Here is a 22,174-nt window from a genome sequence, read left to right as displayed (position 1 = left end):
TACCTGCAAGATAAAAGGGCAGTTAGTGCGCATCGTGAAGCAAGCAACAAGCGCTTACTTACGTGCTTCCAGGCGCTTCTATTCCTCACACGGGTTCCATCCTCAACTCACTTCAGCCCGTCATCCGCCATCGCCGGAACCCTGCAAAACAAGAGACATCATTACAAAAGACTTTTAAAGACATTTGAAATACTCGGAACTTACCGTTCGTGCAGTAAACGACGGACAGCAGTCCTCTGAGGTCAAGAGGCCTGCACCCTTATCCAGTGAAGAAACTGGTTACGGCACCCTGCCCCGAGGCAGATGGAGAGCTCAGCGTTCACTTACCTAAGACATCTTACTCTTCGAGTCAGACATACAGTGCACAGAGGTCCAGCCCAAAGAGCCAACCGTGTGTTACACATCACCTTTGAAGATACGGTATTTGCCCAGTCAAGACCAGCGCCTCTGCGGGAATCAGGTGAGCGTTACAGAACGCAAAGCCTACCGCAAAACTCCCGCCCAGGCGCTATGGAAGCCTCGGATACCGACCAGCTAGCCCAGTTACTTGGGGAACTAAGAGCAGAAGTGCATGCAGCCCGTCAGGAAACGAACGCTCCAAGAAGGGAACTGATTATTTCCAAGGAGTGAACAGAGACGATCTCGCTAGACAATTGCTACAGTCACAAGCCGGACAGACCCCATTACCCGCATCAGGGGCAAATCTTCCTTCAGCATCCTCTATGAATCCAGTGCAGATCAACCTACCTGGGAATGTACCTCTGGCTCCGCCCGAACGATTTTCTGGTGACCCAAAGAGGTTTGCAGTATTTATTAATCAGTGCTGGTTACATTTCTTATACCGCCCAGCAGCATTTCCAACTGATCAAGCTAAAGTAGCTTTCGTGCTTTCGTACCTTAGTGGCAATGCGGCAGATTGGTCGATCCCTCTTGTTAATCAAGATGATCCGGTTCTCCATGATTTTCAAGCTTTTCAGCTCAGTATGGAAAAACTGTTCGCAAGACATTCACAGGGGCAGGCCTTGGACAATGAGCTTCTTTCGTTGCGACAGGGTAATCAAGACCTTTTGGCTTATATTGCGTCTTTCAACAGACTGATAGTGGAAACTCAATGGCCTGAGGATAAAAGGATTATGCTGTTTTATAGAGGTCTACGTGGAGAGCTCAAAGATGTGTTAGCCCAAGTAGTGAATCCCCCGCAAGACTGTTCGGACTATATAGACTTAGTCGTTCAAATAGATCACAGACTGCAGAACAGGAAGGCCGATCGTTCCAAGTTTGATGCTCGAGTATTTTCCAAACCACCAACTCCTTCCAAAGGAGTAGACTCCGGGGAACCCATGCAAATAGGGGGCCTGAAAGGACCACTAACACAAAAGGAGCGGGAAAGGAGAAAACAGTTGCAATTATGCCTCTATTGCGGAAACTCAGGGCACTTTCTTCGAGACTGTCCGGTGAAACCAGCCAAGAAGGCAGTAGGAGCTGCAGTTACCAAGGTCACAAACTCTGAGCAGGGAAACAACCTCGCCCGACAAGAATAGAGGTCCTCTTGCCGAGCGTTAAAACCAGTTCCGTGACCTCGCATTTCGTGATACCTATGGTCCTCATTAGCCCTGATCATCCGGATCGATTACATGCGATTGAAGCTTATATCGACAGCGGTGCCATCGGCAATTATGTGGATCAGGAAATGGTTTTGAGGATGAATCTAACTCTTTGTCCCAAGGCTGTAAAGGACGTCATTACTACGGTGGATGGTACGGAGATAGCCTCCGGACCAGTAACGCATACCACTCAAGAAGTGACGCTAGTAAGTCAAGATGGACACCATGAGAAGATCGTGTTCGATGTGATCAAGGCCCCTCAGTTCCAGATTATTCTAGGAATACCTTGGTTAGAGAAACACAATCCTCAGATCGATTGGCGAGCAAGAACGGTTCAGTTTCCAGAATGTGTCTCTACTTGTCACCCTCCACCTGGTGTTGCACTGGCAGCAATTTCTTCAGAGACTCCCCAGTTACCTCCCGAATACCTAGAATTACAAGATGTTTTCCGGAAGGATCAGGCTAACTCTCTACCTCCTCATAGGTCTTATGACTGCCAGATAGACCTGATACCTGTATCTACTCCTCCTTGTAGTAGAATTTATGCCCTCACCGAGCCTGAGAACCTTCACCTCCGACAATACCTGGATCAATACCTAGCGAATGGGTTTATTCGTCCTTCCAAGTCCCCTGCTTCTTCAGCTTTGTTCTTCGTTCCAAAAAAGGAAGGGGACCTTAGAACTTGTATAGATTATCGCGCCCTGAACCAGATCACCGTTAAGAATAGATATCCGTTACCTTTGATCCCTGAACTCCTGGACCAAGTCAGAAAAGCATGCATATATACAAAGCTGGATCTTAGAGGGGCCTACCACTTGGTACGAGTAAAAGAGGGCGATGAATGCAAGACGGCCTTCCGCACCAAGTATGGGCTATTTGAATATCAGGTCATGCCCTTCGGACTTTGCAATGCCCCGGCCGCCTTTCAATATTTTATGAACGATGTCCTCAGAGAGCTCATAGATGTGTGTGTTGTTGTTTACATTGACGACATCCTCGTTTATTCTTCATCGGAATCTGAACATCGGAAACACGTGAAAATGGTCCTCGAGAGGTTGCATCAACACAAACTTTTCGCTAAGTTGGAAAAATGTGTTTTCAACGTGACTGAAGTTGAATTCTTGGGATTCATATTATCACCTAGCGGAGTGCGTATGGATTCAAAGAAGGTCGATGCAATTCTCAAATGGCCATCACCATCCTCCGTAAAAGGTGTTCAAAGCATGTTAGGCTTCGCTAACTTTTACCGCAGGTTTATCCCCGAATTCTCTCGAATAGTCCAGCCCATCACCGCCTTGTTAAAGAAAAACAAACGTTTTGAATGGTCTACCGGGGCGGAACAAGCTTTCCAGAATTTGAAGACTAAATTTATCTCTGCACCAATTTTAAAACATCCTCGCCCCGAACTCCCCTACATCGTTGAAACTGATGCTTCGAGCCTTGCCATGGGGGCAGTTCTATCACAAAAGGACCCAGTAACCAATCAGTTGCATCCCGTGGCATTTTGGTCCCGCAAATTCTCGCCTCCTGAGATCAATTACACTGTTACTGATAAGGAACTTCTGGCTATCAAGTCTGCCTTTAAGGCTTGGCGGCATTATCTTCTGGGGGCCCGACACACCGTTACTGTGATTACAGATCACCGAAACCTGCAATATTTGAAAACCGCAAAAGCCCAATCCTCTAGACAACTCCGTTGGGCACTATTCTTTGCCGAGTTTGACTACATAATTACCTATCGACCTGGTACAAAAAATGGTAAAGCTGATGCCCTTTCTCGGATGGGAGTGGAAGAACACTTGATCAACCCTAAACCTGTAGCTATCATTCACGAACAAAGAATTCTGGGTGTAATAGCCACACAATCCATAGAGGAAGTTAAGGATAAAGCCAGGCAACTTGTAACTCCAGCAGACATACAGAATTGGCATCTGCAGGGAAAGGACTTTGCAGTGAAGGACAACTTGTTGTATTTCCAAGAACGATTATACCTGCCCAGCACAGATTTACAGAAAAAGGTAATCTCTTGTTATCATGATTCTTTAATGGAAGGACATCCCGGTATGGCCAAAACCTCAGAAAAGATCAAGCGCTACTTCTGGTGGCCGTCTTGGAAAAAAGATATTAGAGACTTTATAATGTCCTGTGGAGTATGCGCCCAAAACAAGAGTCAAAAGGAAAAACTAGCCGGCATCTTACGCCCTATTGACATCCCACCTCGCCCTTGGCATACGCTTTCTATGGACTTCATCACCGATCTACCTCCATGCTCCGGATACAATACAATCCTAGTAATCGTGGACTTATTCTCCAAGATGCGCATTTCATTCCACTGAAAGGTTTGCCAACAGCAACAACTCTGGCCCGAGAATTTCTCGAAAACATCGTCCGACTGCACGGTTTTCCTTCAGTTCTAATTTCGGATCGAGGTAGTCAATTTATTTCTCATTTTTGGCGAAGTTGCTGTCGGTCGGCTCAAATTGATGTGAGACTATCGACCAGTCACCACCCTCAAACCGACGGACAAACCGAGAGGACCAATCAAACTCTGGAACAGTATTTACGCTGCATGCTGCAACAAACTGAAAAAACTTGGAAAGATATCCTTTGGATAGCTGAATATGCCTACAATAACTCTGTCCACTCGGGAACTGGGAAAACCCCGTTTTTTCTTTTATACGGCAGTCACCCTCGAACCTCGGAGTTGGATCCACTCCAAGATCTTGGAACACCAGCAGTAGACTACCTCTATTCTACAATCACCCAAGCCTTTAAGGAAGCCGTTTCTCACCTTCAAAGGGCTAAGGAACAATACAAGAAAGGAGCAGATCGACATTGGAAGGAAGCCCCCCCAATATCAAGTAGGAGATCAAGTCTGGTTATCCACCAAATATCTACCTCTAAAAGGACCACGCACATTCAACCCAAGATACCTTGGTCCCTATTCCATCACTACCATAGTAAACCCAGTAGCGGTCAAGTTGGACTTGCTCCCGCACATGAAGATACATCCGGTCTTCCACGTCTCTCTATTAAAATCCGTGCAACCTCAAACCCGACTAACTAAATCTCCAAAACCTATCCTAGTTGATGGAGAACTCGAGTTTGAAGTCAAAAGCATCCTGGATTCCAAGATCTCCAAATCTAAACTATTTTACTTAATTGACTGGAAAGGCTACGGCCCCCAAGAAAGATCCTGGGAACCTGCAGAATATGTCCATGCTCCTCGTCTAATCAAAAGATTTCATCGAACATTTCCTGACAAGCCCAAACCCCCGGAGAAGCCCGGTTTGGGAGGGGCCTTGAGGGGGGTGCTTTCATGATCTCTGCTTCCAAAAGGTCAGGACTCACCCAACTCCCTTGGAGGCAGACCCATAACTCAGGTTCCAAGTGCCAACCAGTCCCAATTGGGACCTTTTGGACCCTGTCCTGGCGCCAGTGGCACCAGGCTCATAAATATGCCCAGTCCCAGCGCTGGAAGCGCCAGGCTCATAATGCTTGGGTGGACTTACCTGCAGCAGACCATGCTGCTTACTTACCTGCCAGTTGAGCCTCTGATCCTCTTCTGTTTGGGACTACTTTTCCTGTTGGGTGGGGCAGGAGCCACTCCCTAGGTTCAGAACACTGGAACTCTTCTGGAAAGCAGGAACTCTTTTCTTACCTAGGCGAGGCTGTGGAAGGAGACACCTAAGCACTACAGGAGGCTATTTAAACCACACCCGATGGATGAATCTTGCTTTGCGTTATTCTGCATCTTCTGCAGCAGAACGCTCATCGTGTCTTCTGCATCTGATCCTGGGCATAAGGGAAAAAGGCTTACCATCCTGAATCCAGTCTTCAGCAACACCTATAAAGACAAGAAAGAACAGGTTAGCACTACGGTCTTCAGTGACAGCGCATCTCTTACCTGGTCCATCGGCTGTCACCAACGCCTCGCGCTGCATTCCGGCATCTGAAAGACAAAGGCTTACCTACTCTTCGTGCGCTCCGGAGGTCTTCGCACTGCATTCCGGCATCTGAAAGACAAAAGCTTGCCAACTCTTTGCACGCTCCGGAGGCTGTCGGCGCTGCATCCCGCATCTGAAAGACAAAAGAAGGTGCGTTTAAAGACATTGGGTAACTTTATACTCACGTGCCATTACTCCTTCCCACGCCGAACCCAGTTGGTATTCCGACACCCTTCAGCAGCTCCGAACTTGCACCTGCAAGATAAAAGGGCAGTAAGTGCGCATCGTGAAGTAAGCAACAAGCGCTTACTTACGTGCTTCCAGGCGCTTCTATTCCTCACACGGGTTCCATCCTCAACTCACTTCAGCCCGTCATCCGCCATCGCCGGAACCCTGCAAAACAAGAGACATCATTACAAAAGACTTTTAAAGACATTTGAAATACTCAGAACTTACCGTTCGTGCAGTAAACGACGGACAGCAGTCCTCTGAGGTCAAGAAGCCTGCACCCTTATCCAGTGAAGAAACTGGTTACGGCACCCTGCCCCGAGGCAGATGGAGAGCTCGGCGTTCACTTACCTAAGACATCTTACTCTTCGAGTCAGACATACAGTGCACAGAGGTCCAGCCCAAAGAGCCAACCGTGTGTTATACATCACCTTTGAAGATACGGTATTCGCCCAGTCAAGACCGGCGCCTCTGCGGGAATCAGGTGAGCGTTACACAAGCCTGGTAGAGGAATGGAGCTTGCACGTTTGGATTAAAACTACTCCCTCCTACAGATTATGGAGCAGAGCCTTGAAGGCCTTTTGATGCCATTTGACCTTCTTGCTGCATTAGATAGCATTGCCTATTCCCTTTTATTTTAGAGTATCAGGGAGCCAACCATGGTATCAGAGAATGCAGCCCACTGGATCATTTATCTCCTCAGTAATAGAACTCTGCAGGCCAAAACTAAGGATCATGTCTCAAAATCTAAATTTGTGTAACATGGTGTACCTCAGGGTTCCTGCAAGTTCTCTCATTCTCTTTAATATTTACATGAAGCGGCTACATGACCTCTTAACAGATCTTGAAGTGGTATTTCAAAATTACCCGGTTTTCCCTCATATTTTCTGCATCTAATTTGATCCCAAGACCAATATCTCCCATATCCAGTCTATTATCGGACATGTAGAGCTTTATATGGCAGAGAATTATTTGGGCCTAAATGAAGAAAAAAATCGGTTGATGGTTGCTTCCCCATACCTGATTCCTAATGCTTTGGGTGTTTATCCTGAATGTATGCTTTCAGGACATTCATTTAAGGTTCAAGCTGCATTGGTTATCAGTAAAGAATAGCGTTGCATTTAAGCTGTTCACTATAGCCCATTCACCCCTTCTCGGACAAGTGCCTCTTTATGTTAAACACTGATTTAAGTGTCCTTGCTCATCTCAATCACAAAGATCTTCCACCTTCTATACCATGATAGGTCCAGTGTGGTAAGCTCTGGAATGCTTTTCTCAAAGAGTTTCATAATAGTTTCCTAGTTGCCTTCAGGAAAAACTTTTAAATCTTTTTTTCTTTAATATATTCTGTTCTCTGTTATCTTTTTCCCTTAGTAATGCATGGCTTGTCTGTCAAGCACTGAAATTAAAAATATGATCTCTAATTGATTATTTGATGGACCGCTGTCTGTCCCAGTTACAAAAAGGCCTGAATGTTGTGTAAAACCAATGGTGAAAGAGATTATCCAAACGGGCATCTAAGAACATAACATCTTAGTGTAGCTTTAAGTACCAGAAAATTGTCTCTTGAGCTGTTGGTCTTTCGTTGGTGCGTTTACTGGTCCCATTGGGTCTGCTTGATTAACTTTTTAAATCTTTTTTTAAATCATTTTTTTCTAGTATCTTGAAAAACCTTCCTGGTTATGTGGCTCTTAATGATTGATATTCTTAATTTAAAAAAGTAACTGTGTATAATATGAAAACAATATATATTGTAGCATGTAACAAAAAATGTGTTTTTGCTGTTAGATGAGCCAACTCAGTGTGAGTGGTGGTCATCAACCCACCTTTGGTCAAGTCATCTCCAGTTCACAATCTACAGTCAACTCCAAGAAGTCCTCATCAGATGTTTCACAACGGAATTCCGGTAATACATTTCAGTTTATTTTTTCTTGTAATCGGATCATTCAAATTTTCATTGACATTATAATTCTGTAAACTATCTAGTGACATGAACATAGTGTAATAATAACCTGTTATCTATTGGTGAGCATTTCATATTCTTTTATCCGAGTTTGTATTGCCTTTTACATGTGTTCCAGGGCTGGCATTTACAGTTGGACAGATGTCCAAACAAACCTGCAATACTTAACCTGATATAGTTTAACTAGCCCACTGACTAGCCATATATTGATGTAATAGTTTTACAGTTTTAAAGTTTGGACTTCGCAGTTTGACAATTTATGCAGATTGTAGCGAGTGATTTGGTTACTATCAGAAATGCATCACGGATATTAATCATGCGTTTTCCCCACAATTCTTTGTTTGCCCATGTTAACACAAGATTAAGTTGCATTCAGACATCCCTCCTTGAGGGCTCAGAGGTGTTCTGGGGACCCACTGTTAGCCAAAGAGCTACCTATAGGCTGTATATGGGTGATTCTGCAGATCCCTTCCACTTCCCCAGTCCCTCGTGTTTAATAGAAGCAAAGAAAAATGCTGCCCAGAACATCCAACCTTGATGGTAGTCTGTAGAGTCAGGAAGGGTGCTTGTCTGTTACCTACACCTAAATATCGATTACGAAAATATTATACCCACTACTCTTCATCAGAAACAACATACTCTGACAGCTGCTGCTGCACAATACTAACCCCCACTCTACGAGCCAAATCCTTTTTCTGCTGTGCCTGCAATGTACAGGCAGTTCATCTTAATCCACTCATGTGCTACTCACACACAGAGGAGCCAGTCCAGAGATACAGTACCATTGCCTTATTGCAGCGTACGCCTGATGTCAAAATATTGGACTGACAGCTTAAGCTCTCGTACGCTATTGTGCAATGCCTACTCAGTGGCAATTACCAACATGAAAGTGTGACAAATCCTTAGATGTCACTTCTCCCCGATGTGGAGCTCCTTCCCATGAGGCCAGGGAGATGAGGATGCTACCCGATAGGTACTCAGCAGGTGGTTCTCATTGGGAGAGACTCCCCCTCGAGGGACAAGGCCGACCATCTAGGGAGAGAACAGTATAACAACCCTCACCCAACACCTTACACACCTCCCTACTAGGTACACCCCAGCACCTTACCCAAAACTTCCATGTACCTCTGTAAACCTGAAGATTCACCACCTACTAATAGCCTGGAAAGCTGCCAAAACTAAAGGTACTGAGACTAGGGGGCTCAAGATAGGCATAACAATTACCATGGAGCCAACAAGGACTGATGTTACTCAAGGGTGGGACACGCCCTATAAGGAAACTGAAGAATGACTCAGCATCTTCTACCGCAGAAGCGAGGAGTCTGCATCAGCTACCCGGGAAGTTCAAACCAGGCGAAGGGAGCAAGAAGGCGAGAAGTCACCGATGCCAAAACAGCAGAGGGGCCAGCAGGAGACCGACTCGTACCAGGCCTGCCCAGTGTTGTTATGAGGTGTACCACCAGGTCCATAAAGGTGCCGTTCGGAGTGGGGAGCGATAGAGCGAGAGGTCGCTGACACAGAGTCAGCAGGGCTCGAGGAGCTGCTGGAGAAAGCAGCCGGTCGGATCAGAAGGGAACCAGAGAGGCTGGCAAAAAGAACCATGAACCCTGGAAGAGCCTGAAGTGGGAGAATGGAACAACAGGCTCCCGCCAATCCCCTCTCACGCTTGGCCTAGAGGATCACGGCCTAGGCACCCGCCACAAGAAGAGTTTGCCCATCTACCAGACGACCAAATACCCTGGTACAGGAACATACGGATGTGCCCACCCACCTGCCCAGCAGCCCGCCCTGCCCATGCTGACACCTGCGGCATGGATGAACTTGACTAAACCATTACATCGTTAGAGATGCCATGACGACCTAGCCAACGGTCAGCACACCTGTGCAAACATGAACACTGGACACTCCCACACCAACCTACACGAAGAATATACTCAGCGCTATAACGTAGGTGACGAACACACCCACGGACGTGCATCTTTATTATTTTTCACATAGGCTTTTTAAGATGCAGAAACGCAAGACGCACAATGAACTTATCTAAATGGCTTGCTTACGCTTCTCCTAAACCCCATAACCTAAAGCGCCTGTGCACTCAACGGCTCCATCTATGCACCTGATCCAAGTAGGCCGCAAGCAAGAGCTTCCATGAACATTAAAATGAACAAAAGCTCAGTTGCTGACCCTGCAGAATGAGCCCGGCGAAAGCAGACAACCAAGGGCACAACTGCAAATTAAACCAGGCACACAACGGGAAAAACAATATTAATTGTGCAGAATTCGGCAACAAAAACACGGTCCCACCTCACGTGACCAAGCCAAACCTGAAAGGATGCCAAGGCCAGGAGAACGGAGGCGCCTGGATCCCTCATTACAAGACACAGGCAGATACAATTAAAAGACTCAATACACATCTGCGACAGTGGGAGTAGTCGGCCTTCCAGCTTATGAATAAATCCTCACATTGTCTGCACGTACCCATAGTGAAACATTGTTGCAAATGACAGGTGCACCGCGAGCTGGGAACGGCGATGGTCCCAGACTGGGAGGCTCGCGAGCGCACCAATCAGAACATGGGGCTCTTATCACTGACACCATTAACATTAACCAATCCTCAGGGGTCTTCATGTAACAATTCTCATGTATCTAATTGTAGGGACAACCCAGGTATATCACCTGACTGACTCTTAACCACTAACACCGTTCTCTATACGTATGCTATACTAACCCTACCACTCAAGTAACCAATCCAGAGTGGAGATAGGTTTTTTGCTAACTTTTCGAGGTGACGGAAGTAGCGCGTCATACTAAGGTAAAAAGGGCCTGCGAGCCCCACGATTGTGTGTGTCAGGACGGACGCGTACGATCCTTGACCCATCCCAGCCGTTTGTATAATAAACAGCAGAACCACCTTGCTTCTTGCTTGTGTCTCATACTCTGTGGTTTTTGGGATATAGGGGAGGAGTTGGGGCCTCCCTGCCCGGAGGTCCGCGGACGGCCCAGCCGACCCCGGCAGAATTCCCCCCCCCGACAAGCCGGTGACGTGTCCCATTTAGGAAGCATGTAACAGGAAACTCGGGAGACCCGGTGGGTTAGAGTGGAGAGCCAAGCATAGCCACAGGGATAGAATCCCTCGTCCCAGTGGGAACAGAAATAAAACTGTACACCAGAGAAGGGTCTGGGACCATCACGGAAACCTAGAGTGAGTTTGAGGGAGTCTCCCTCGTGCTTGGTGTCAAGCAGAGCCACTGGCCAACACGGAAGGGTCAAGCACCCGAGAACCGAAATCTAATGCAAGTCATCTTCGTGGCAGTACCTGGAAGGGAAGCAACCCAGGTCTGCCAAATCCATGTAATTGAAAGATACAGCTCTGGGACCTGCACCCACATGGGAAGACAAGTTTAAGATATCCTCCCTCGGGGCAGTACTTTGCAGGGGAGTGAACCCGGTCTGCCAGAACAAACCAGTAGAAAGTTGAACTGTGAAACTAAGTGTACAAGAAGCCAGAGGAAGGGAGTCATTCCCCCTGGTGTTATGAACTTTGAAACTAAGTATGGTGCCAGGGAAAGGGGGAGACCTTTCCCCTAGTTTTGTGAACTGTGTAGGAAAGCCTGCGAAAAGCCAGGGAAAGGGAGAGCTTCCCACTGGTGTTGTGAATTATGAATAAAGCCTGAGAAAGGCCAGAGGAAGGGAAAGCTTCCCACTGGTGTTGTGAATTGTGAATAAAGCCAGAGAAAGGCCATGGGAAGGGAGACATTCCTCCTGGTGTTGTGAGCTGTGAAAGCAAACCCAAAGGAAGCCAGCAGAAGGGAGTCATTCTCGTGGTAGTAGAGCCTGCAAGAAGGATCAAACCAATGATCTAGGGGAAGGCAGTCATTCCCCCTGGGATAACAAAATAGTGAACGTTCTAATGCAGAGTGTAAGAGGATCTGCAGTCCTTTTGTTTGTGAAGTACTAAGGAACTTGCAACTTGCACTGTGCCACCGAGTCCAGGAGCAGGGAGTATACGTTTAAGGGACAGAGGTAGGGACACTTTGACACATGACATTGGACTCTTTAAGTTTCTAACACATCCTGACAGACCCATTAGCACTTTAGTTGAGGCAGGGAGACCCCCACATAGATATAGGGAAAGATGGGGTTTCTCTTTTTATTCCAACGAAAAGTCTATAGCAATCACTATGCCACTTGTGTGTCAGTCTCCTACTTCTGCACCGTTACAGAAGCAATGATACGGTACAGACGACCGGCATTAATAAAAAAAAGGTAATCACTTGATGTAAAACAGACGCAAAACATATGCATAACCAATGCCTTTCTCAGAGCAAGGAGGAAATGGGGAATAACCAGTTCAGATTTTCACTGACAAATCAGGCTAGTTAAGTTGCTACAGAGTACTACACTGGTTGTCACAGACCATGCTACACAGCTGAGGAAATAGAGACTGGAGGAGGAGCGAAGGGTAAGAGCCAGATACCAAGACAGATCATATTGAAAGAGAAATTAGAAAAGACGGCTGATGACTATATTTGAGAGACTGGGAGAGATCAGACTGGGAGTGAGATCTTGGAATGTGTTGAGAGCCATGTCTTGGAGAGGCCAGATTGAGAGAATTCTGAAGGGCTTGTTACAAACTAGAATCACTGACCAGGAGATGTTGACCAAAAGGTAACCCGTGGTTGGAAGGTAACATTATCACAGTGTGACAAAAGCCTTAAGCAACATGAAATAATTAATTACTGGTTTGAGTCTATCAAACAGAACTTTCACTGGCCCAGGAGAGTGAGCCGCAGCAGGAGAGTGAGATTTTTTCACTTCCCATACAGGTAGCTTAGACCTGAAGAATGATGATAATGAAGAAGAACAGATTGGCAGATGCTACTACCACCAACATCTGTGTTTAGACCCCATTGAAGGACAAATATACATTTTTCCTTTTCCCTGCAACTGGGTGTAATTAAAACACATGTGGAAATCTAAGTGATTTGATTTGATGATTGTAGCCAGTGTTTCATGTAAACATTAAAGAGCAAGAGGGAAATATGTGATTATTGTGTGATGCCCCACACGAGAGTCCCTACCCTTAAAAAAAGTAATCCCTTTAACTTGCTGTGTCCTGCCGTCTTTGCTGCAGTCGCATTTAAAAGGTGCTCGGTCAGCATTTGAGATACTACTGCACATTGGCATAGCACAGAATTTGGGGGCAACATGCGAGCCATGCTGAGGGACCCATAACCCCCAAGCTCAGCAACAAAGCAAGTACTGTGACACACTCAGGCCGGGCTGGACCATCACGCATGCGCATTATGCATGGTGATCAAGCTGCTGCAGGGGCATGCTGTGCACTGCAATCGATAAAAGATATAAATATGTGTTTTAGTCAAACTTAATATCTTTCATCTAGTGTAGAAATAAGGGGGCTGTGCCTGGCTCCGGCACCCAAATGTACCAACCAACTGTGCATGGGCAGTAATTCTACGCACAGTAATGATAACACAAGAAAACCTGTTCATTCTGTCTCTGCCAGTATCTCCATGTATTTGTTGGCTTTGCCCTTAATGCCTGGAAAAATCCCCTGCCACAGGAAGAAAATATGTTCTTGCTGGCTGTACACATGGGCACATGCTTGCCCCACTCCTGCACAACCATGTAAGAATACTTTTCAAGTTGGCATTGCCCTCATTGACGGTAAAACATGGAATGCTACATTAAGGAAACATTTCCTTGTTTGGCTGCCAAATGCATCCACCCACCATGCAAGAGCACACATCCAGTGGCGGGTTAAGGGGGACGACCGACCCTCTTGGATCCCCGCTGGTGTCCAGTGTGCTGTCCAGCCTGCCGCAGGGCTTGCGCTCTGACTGAGTGCCGGTGTGAAAATGTTGAAAATGTTTTTATACTGGCATATATTTTGGGCAAAGGCATTGTGAAAATGCATTGGGTAATGCTTGTGAGTACTGTTCATGACTTGCAAACTGTCTGACCTTTTACCCAGTTTTACACAGAACGCGTGCTGTATGATGCACCATTTTTACCCAATATTTAAAAGAAATCTCTGGGGGCAGGCAAACGCTCCTAACTCGCTAGATTGGTTCGGGGTTTCTCTTGCTATGCTCAGTCGCTCTTGCATATTTGGGGGAAATATTTACAACCCTCAAATTAAAAAGACTCTCCAGCTTCCACTGGATCTAAAGTGACCATTACTGGCATAGATAGGTTGTCCTATCTAAGCCTGAAAACATACATTTTGCAGCACCATTTCTGGAAAATATGAGGTAAAAAAGCAATGCAATTTACAGTTGGTTCTCTAGGGTAACGCATGAAAACTATCAAGTAAATGCTGTGTTGTCAACAATACACTACATTAGAGCACTTTTTACCATTTCTATAAGGTTGGAGCCGCAACCTATCGTTGCCAGTAATGGTCAGTGTAAATTGCATGCCATAGGCTGCTGCCACAGTCTATGCTGCCACAGCCTATCTATGCCAGTGATGGTCACTTTAAATTACATTCATGAAGTCATTCAGCCTGCATGCATATAATTTAAAGTGACCATTACTGACATGGATAGGTTGCCGCAGCAGCTTCATGCATTTGATTGAAAGTGACCATTACTGCACATTATAATTTTCTTAATCTTGGGATACCCGCTGACTTTTGGTGGGCTCCCTCGCTGCGCTAGGTTGCTTGGGTTAATTTGAGGAAGCATTTAGAACTCTCTACTGAAAACATTCTCCACCCAGCGAGGGCATGCTTACCCATGAATCATTTAGAAATCTTGGTGTCCGCCCCACTGGCACCAGAGGTTGCCTCTGCACACATCATAGTGTCTTGCCCCTTTATGTGAGTAAAAGAAAATGTCCAGTCTGCCTGCCCCCCAGCGTTTTAAAACCCCACCTATGTAATACAATTCATCAAGTTGGCTTTGTCCAAAAATGCCAGTAAAACATGTAAGAAAACATCCATGTTCCAATACATTTCCCACAAATATGCTAGAGTGACATAGCATTGCGAGGCAGCCCAAACCAACCAAGTAACATTTTTGTATAATGGGTTAAAATGATGCATTATACAGCACACTTTTTGTGGAAAAATTGGGTAAAAAGCCAGATAGTTTTCAATATATTATTGTGTAATTTGTTATTTTATTTTTTTATTTCATGTGGTTTCCAAAAAAACCTTTACACGTTTGTTTTAATCAAAATCACAGTGAAATACAATACAAGACATAAGAACAGTTATCAATAGATAAAACAAAACCAAATTTACATATGTACACATTAAAACAAGAAAAAACAATTTTGATTAAGAAATAAAAACATTCCGATATCATTACCAAATCAAATTCCATTATTTGCTGCTAGCATCACGTCAAGATTTGGAAACCACACTTCATTCTGCTCTGCGCGAGTCTTCTTTTACAATGGTGAAAAACAGAGAATACCACTTCTACTCGTTTACAGGGAAATTTCTTTTAAGATTACTACAATCCCAATTATGCAAATTATAACGTAAGACGCCATGTTTCAGATGAAATTTGAATGAGCTATGTATGCATCCTGCTGTTCAAGCCAATCTTTAATTCAGTTTGGGAATCAATATAGTTAGAGAATCTTCAATGTTAGATAATAGTTGGGTTAATGCCAACAGAAAACGGTTATTATCTCCCCTTATGCAACTTTCCCAAAAAGATTGTCGAGCTATAAGAGTAGCCTCTGGATAGTAAATGCCCAGCAATTTGGGTCTCACCTGTTCAAAGTAAGAACAATATACTACTAAGTGTTTTAGAGTTTCTTGTTGATCCTTATGTAAGAAGAATCGACATGTGACTTTTAAAGTTGAAGTCGGAGAGTTGTGCCAATGTTGCGAGCATTCTAAAGTATCAAATTGATTCAATTTGTACCAAATATAGGTTCTTCTAGCTTTTTCGCAGGGGGACTAAAATATATAAGGAGATCGTAAGACTCTTTTTCTGGGGAATGAAGTGTATTCTACATAGGTTTTATAAGTGTTATTAGTTTCAATAGTTTTTATCCAATCTAATTCGTAGAGTTTACGTTCGACACTAGGTAAGTCCTGGGTGAGATTTTCAACAGAGAATCTGTTTAATTTTGGCTTCAAACAAAGCGAGTGAAGATGGATTGTCATCTGTCAGGAGCCCGTTAAGATCTTGATAAAGGGAATTACGAGGGGGAACAAGCATTTTAGCGTAGCTACATAGTTTACACCAGTCAAATCGCGAAGAAAGTGATAGTAACCCTAATTCATGCCGTACAATTGAATTCTGTATGGCAGATGCTAATCCCAATGTTTGTTTCCAAATTTGACCTTGGATACGATTCAAAACAAAATCGAGGTTCAAAAGACATGTATCCAAACCAAACAAAAGAATCAGCTCCACCTACAATAAGTATAAGTCAATAATCGGCAGCAAAGAGAATTCACAATGTTTCACGAACACAATTCTCATTTGCGACAGCAAAGGTCGAACTTTTGTTTTTAGTCCAGCGGACCAATATTTGATCGAGTTCAAGTTAGAGATCGAATATCCCAAATAGCGTAAGGAATTTACTCGTAATATGGATCCCGATATGTTCCACTGGCATGTCTCGAGCCTCTTTTTGTTCGTAAATATAATAATGTTGGACTTCAATGAGTTGGCCTGTGGATTGTGTCTTTCAGCGTACTTAGAAAATTCATTAAGCTTGATCTGGAGCACGTAAGAGGTCCTGTCAAAAAGGATGCTGTCGTCTGCAAAACACATCCAGTCAAGGTATAATCTGCCTGATCTCGCTGCATACATTGATGGATCAATCCAAAATTAATCTGTATAGCAAATATAGAGATTGAATAACGTAGCATGGAGATTGCACCCCTGCTTCACCCCTATTGCAGTCGAAATTGGAGGAGTAAAAGCACCATCCTCAGTGATATGTACTTTAAATGTGGTGTTGGTGTGAAGCATTGCTACTAGCTGCACAATTCTGCGAGGAAATCCTAGCTTAAGCATCTTTTTTACAGTATTTCTCTGACGACACAATGAAAAGCGGAGGACAAATCTAGAGCTGACATGTTAATAGGACCTGAATTGGTAGATTTTGATTTCGCTAGCACATGGGCTCCTATGATGGCATTGAGTGAAGTGCCCATTGCTTTGTGAAAACCGACTTGGTATTTCGAATAGATGTCATGCTCATGGATGAAACTTTCAAGGTGTTTGAGAAGTAGAAGTAGAATAGCAAAACCTTGGCTGCAGCATCCATAAGGGCTATTGGGCAGTAATTAGCAGGGTTGTGCATATCTCCCTTCTTGTAGATTGGAATGATTATGGCATTTCGCCATGATGAAGGGATATTGTTGGAACGAAGATTATGATAAAATTTGCTACAAAGAATTGCAGCCCAAAATTGAGGATCTGATTTTAAGATGCAGGAAGGAATTCCATCAGGACCCGCCGCTTTCGAATTATTTTGCCGCCCAATGGCCCATATAATGTCCTCCAATGAAAATGAAATATGCATGTCACTGGATGAAAGCAATACTTCAGAGTCACATGATTGGTATTGCGGTGATAAGTGAAATTTAGCAGTGATGTGAAGTTGCCAACAATGAGAAGAAATAGAGGATTTTAGGTTACATTGATCAATGTATACGACTTTCCTCTTAGTATAGCCCATATGCTGCGCGTGTCGCTTTTACATAAAGTCAGCATTCTCTAATTATCTGAGAGATAAATCTGATGTTTGATTAATTTTATTTGATTTCTGTAAGTTTGATAGATGCAATGTTTTTGTTCTTTGTACATTGTATAGCTTAATTTTGAATTAAGTAGTAGCCTTAGGCTATGATTTTTGACGCGTTTGAGCTTAGCAATAGCTACATTGTAAGGATGTAAGTTTTCAAAAATTAGTTTGTAGGTAAACGCCAATCCAAAAAACCAACAGTGCACAGGGGCATTAATGGTTTAATAAATTAAATGCGTTGCCATTAAAAATGAAATGCCACAATAAGAAAGCATGCACAGACTGGCTGTGCAAGGTTGGCACGTCTAGACACGATATAACACTTCTCTTGTTTGCTTTAGTCTTGATGAGGTCCAGTAAAAAATGTCATGCCACAATAACAAATGACTATACTGACTGCACCAAAATGCTAGTCTATCTACTAATAACACATATCCTGCTTGCTTTATTATGAATGCCTGTTAAAAATTATGTTTTAGCTCACCTCCTCACATAAACCCTCACACATGTCTCCTCTCCTGCCCACCTCCTTCTTCACCCCCCAAATCAGCTCCTCAGCCCAGCATGAAATACAAGTCACTTACACATTCAAACACCATTCACTTCCTCATACACACGCCCACCCATACATCATGCACTCACTGATTCACACATTACATAATACATATACACACCCTTGCATGAATGCACACACACATGCATCCATACATACATCATGAACATGCAAGACCTTTGCACGCACACACATTTAGGAAAACATGTATTTCTTCTTACCTTTTTCACAAAATCCGTTGCGCATAGGGACCATGCTCCATGCAGACAGGAGCCAGGAAGCTGTGGTTCCTGTCATGCTCAGAGCAGAGGAACCAGAGGCCTCCATGTCAGAAATAATTTCTGTTACGGTTAAAAAGAAATAATTTCTTTGCGACATAAATAATTTATTTCTTAAATCAGAGTGACTTCAGTTGTAGACCTCAGCTGTATTGCATCTGAAATTATAGATTCCTATGTGCAAAACCAACTTTCTGTACTAGAATGCTCTCTATATGTTTAAATACAGTAAAATATTTCACCATTGCAGGTACTTATCAGTAAATTCATGGAGGTTATAAGTAGTGTCATAACTGATTTCATATACAATACCATCAATGATGTCAAATTAATTTCCACAGTGAAGCGACCCCTATCTCTCTTTAATGCTCTTTGCATGCCTCCTTGATGCTCAAATTATTGTTTTAGATTTGTATTTAAATGCATGGGTCTTGTATGAAGATCGACCTGCTCTTCAATGAGGATCGAGACCTTGGATCACAATGAGAATCGAGATCCTTGAACAAATCGAGCCCTTCATTGTTAAATCATGTGAAATGTTTGTCCAATCAAAGGATAATGAAAACTTGCATCAACATCACTCACTTCTGTGGCGCAGTTATCTTTTAATTTCAATCCACAAATGGAAGCTTTCTCAGATAGACCCACATCCCCAAATTATAAAACCCTACTAATGCCAACTTTCCACACATTTTTGGTCCATTTAGAATGCACATCTAGCAAGTGTTTGTGTGCTAGACTAGACTTATGTGGCAGTTCTTCCCTAAGTATCATCAAGTATTTCCTCATGGAGAACTGTCTTGAGCAGGGCCTTCCCTCTTGGTGGGCTACCACTTCCTCACCCCCACATAGGTCACATCCACCGTCTTTAAGAGTAGTCGGACTGTTTTATATTATCAGGACTGTTTGCAAAATCTCTTAGGGCAGTGTATGGCCTCTAAATTGGGGCATATACAATCCCACTTCTCTGACATCACTTGCCATAGATGACTTAAACAATGTATTACTCCAAAAGTTAGTTCATGAAATGTTATTTTCAGATCTTATATTAAGTGAACTGATTTGGCAAATTGTAGGTAGGGCCAACTAAGGTGGATATATTGTTGCACTGTCAGAATATATACACTAGGTCGCCAGCACCATTTTTCTTGATTTCCTTTTTTTCCCATGGCAGTGCTCAGAAGTGTTACTTTCTCAATCAAGTTGTTTAACCTTTTTTCCCAATTTTCTGACCGTCTTCCACCAATTTAGGTTTCAGTGCAATGCTCCATTTGAAGGTTCTGCACTTGCTGTGTCTTATTTAGTTTTGGAAATGCCCATGATATACTGGAGTGTGGATCATGTCAGACCATGACACCTAAGGAAGTTGGCGAGCATTTGGCAAGGCTGTTTATGGCCTCTGCACATTTAAATCCCTTGAACTCTATTTAAGCGACATCCAAGAAGTCTCCTTTGTCAGACCCTGAAGTTCCTCTTCAGAACACTAGTCGCGTTCTGCCGAAAAGGAGAGAAAAATTGAGCCACCACCATTCTAGGAGCAAGTGCTCTCATTCAAATACCACTCCTCTTCTCGGAAGGAACGCCCTTTGTTCTCATCTTTGTGCTATGGTACAGACATCCTTCTTGAGAATGCCATGTGTCATTGTATGCCTTTTTTAATCGGAATTGACAGCTCTGTTCTTCAAATAAATACAATTGCATGTTTGCAGTCCTGATATTTGACCTGCCTTAAGGCTCTGCGTTTGTCACAAAAATGATTGCAGTTGTTTATTTATTTATGTAGCGCTGTGTTGGCCCGTGGACATAAAGGCAGTAACAAAAATAACAAACAACTGCTACAACACATAACAGTAATTCAGGAGCAATATAACGAGGACAAATATGCATACATTGGATACAGTATAAAGAACCTTCACTCAATATCAGTGTCTACCAAAATAACAGGCAAAAATGCAATCGTCCATTAGCGACATAGTGCAAACTGGAAACCAAAACAGGTAGGAGTACAGGAGGCTACTTTCTGTAGTTAAAATGTATAAATATGGGGGATCATACAATGGTCGTTTACAATCAACTTCAGTTCAGATGGCACATTAATGAAGTTATCACAGTTGGCTAAAAATAGTGGAAGGGTGCTACAACCACAGCCAACCAGTATGCAGTCCCTAATTGCATGTGAGCACCAGTGATTAATCTTACCTCCAGGACCAGTCCTTTGTCATGACCCCTTGCCCCTGGCCCACACTGGCAAGTCAGCCTGTCAGTTAGAGCCAGGTCAAAGGCCTTAAAACCTCATCCAAGACTCTCTTGGAGTCGGTCCCGGCGCCTTTGGCGCCAGGCTCATAACCATCATGAAGACCAACATTAGAATGGGACTATTTAAATGGGACTATTTAACTTGGGGGGGGGGGGGGGGGGTTCAGCCAACATGAAGGCACACCTAGCTCAGTTACAAGGAACTGAGCTATGCGGTCTAGTCTTTTGGGTGTGGCAGGCCTGGGACTACTTTACCTGGACTACTTTGGGTGTGGCAGACCTGGGACTATTTTACCTGGACTACTTTACCTGAGACTATTTAAACCGCACCAGAACAGCAGAACATGGTTTGCGTTATTCTGCTGTGGGCAGCGTAACGCTCACCGTGTCCAGTTCTTTGATGCCATTTTACATGAAACCAAGGACCTGCAGAGTGAGAAAGAACACTACGAAACTTACCTGGAACAGTATCCTGTCTTCAATCCATCGCCGACTTCATTTCCACTCACCAGAAGGTACGAACTCCATCATCCGGCACGGCATGCATCCTGGAATACCATAACCAGGAAAGAGGAGAAAGAAAGATAGCATTAGTAAGTGTTTACTCGCGTTTCCTCCCAAATGAAGAAAGCCACACAATTCTTACCTGGGTAGCCTCTCCTGATCAGTATCATTGCTGGAACATTACAGCGCTCGGCGAGGAACTTCGCAACCTGCAAGGAGAGAAAAGACACAGGTTAGCAATATAAAAGGCGAAACAGCGCTGCACATCGTGCATTACTCACCGGACAGCATCGCGCACACCGCGCTTTTGCCTATCGGCCCATGCTCATCTTCAAACTGCATGACAACACGAAAATACCTTTCCATACCTAAAAGGAAAGAAGCACAACATTATTTTTCGAACTAAGAGGAACATAAGAACTGCATATAAAGACTGTAAAGCAGCAAACCTACGGAGTTGCAGCAGGCCTGGATTCCCACAGGGGGGCTTGCACCAGTGAAGTAACTTGGTCGCTGCTAGTCTCCCACATCTATGCGCCCCTGCCACGAGGAGGATGGAGAGTCCACCTTTTACAATATTAAGGTGAGGAGAGGGCCCAAGGGGGAGGAAGGAGTTGAGCCAAGGGAGGTGGGAAAACATAAAGACAATATGGTATTGAATCCAGCTCTCCTATATTGCAGACCCATCTTTAACCAGAGGACTTACCAAGGGACCGAGAGAGGGTTCAAGAGTACATTCATCCAACCAGGGCTGGGTGGCGTCCCCGTGGATACCAGGTGAGCGTAACATCCTTTGTCTAAGCCATGCCATAACCTTGTTCCTGAGGGCTTCCTTGGTTTCAAACCCTACTAGTGAAAATGACATTAGAAATAATAACATGTCTTTGGTCTAAAACAGCTTCTCTCAAAGACTTATCTGATATAGGTGGCATCTGTATTTTACGATTTCGTAGATTCGTAATGGACCTAGATTTAGTTTTACTGTCATCATACTGGACACCCAGTAGCAATATCTTTCTTGGGTCCTTAGTTGCACTCGGGAGCCCAGCTGTAAGTGCTTTGCTTGCCCTTCAGCTACAGCAAATTCGGCTGGGGCC

At 44.2% G+C, this 22,174-nt stretch overlaps 1 protein-coding gene across 6 annotated transcripts in view; it reads left to right on the top strand.

Annotated features, from left to right (window-relative positions):
• Positions 1 to 22,174, top strand: part of PATJ (PATJ crumbs cell polarity complex component) — a 3,332,662-nt gene that overhangs the window by 2,763,066 nt on the left and 547,422 nt on the right. For all 6 annotated transcript variants that reach the window (XM_069642041.1, XM_069642043.1, XM_069642045.1 and 3 more), the window contains one exon: positions 7,568 to 7,685. In XM_069642041.1, the coding sequence (XP_069498142.1) occupies positions 7,568 to 7,685 (118 nt within the window). The remainder of the gene's footprint in view (positions 1 to 7,567; positions 7,686 to 22,174) is intronic.

This window comes from Ambystoma mexicanum, chromosome 1q (assembly GCF_040938575.1).
Source record: "Ambystoma mexicanum isolate Mex_15411 chromosome 1q, UKY_AmexF1_1, whole genome shotgun sequence".
In the NCBI taxonomy this organism is placed as follows: domain Eukaryota; kingdom Metazoa; phylum Chordata; class Amphibia; order Caudata; family Ambystomatidae; genus Ambystoma; species Ambystoma mexicanum.
The sequence above is the reverse complement of the archived record's forward strand: the minus strand, read 5'-3'. Positions and strand labels throughout refer to the sequence as shown.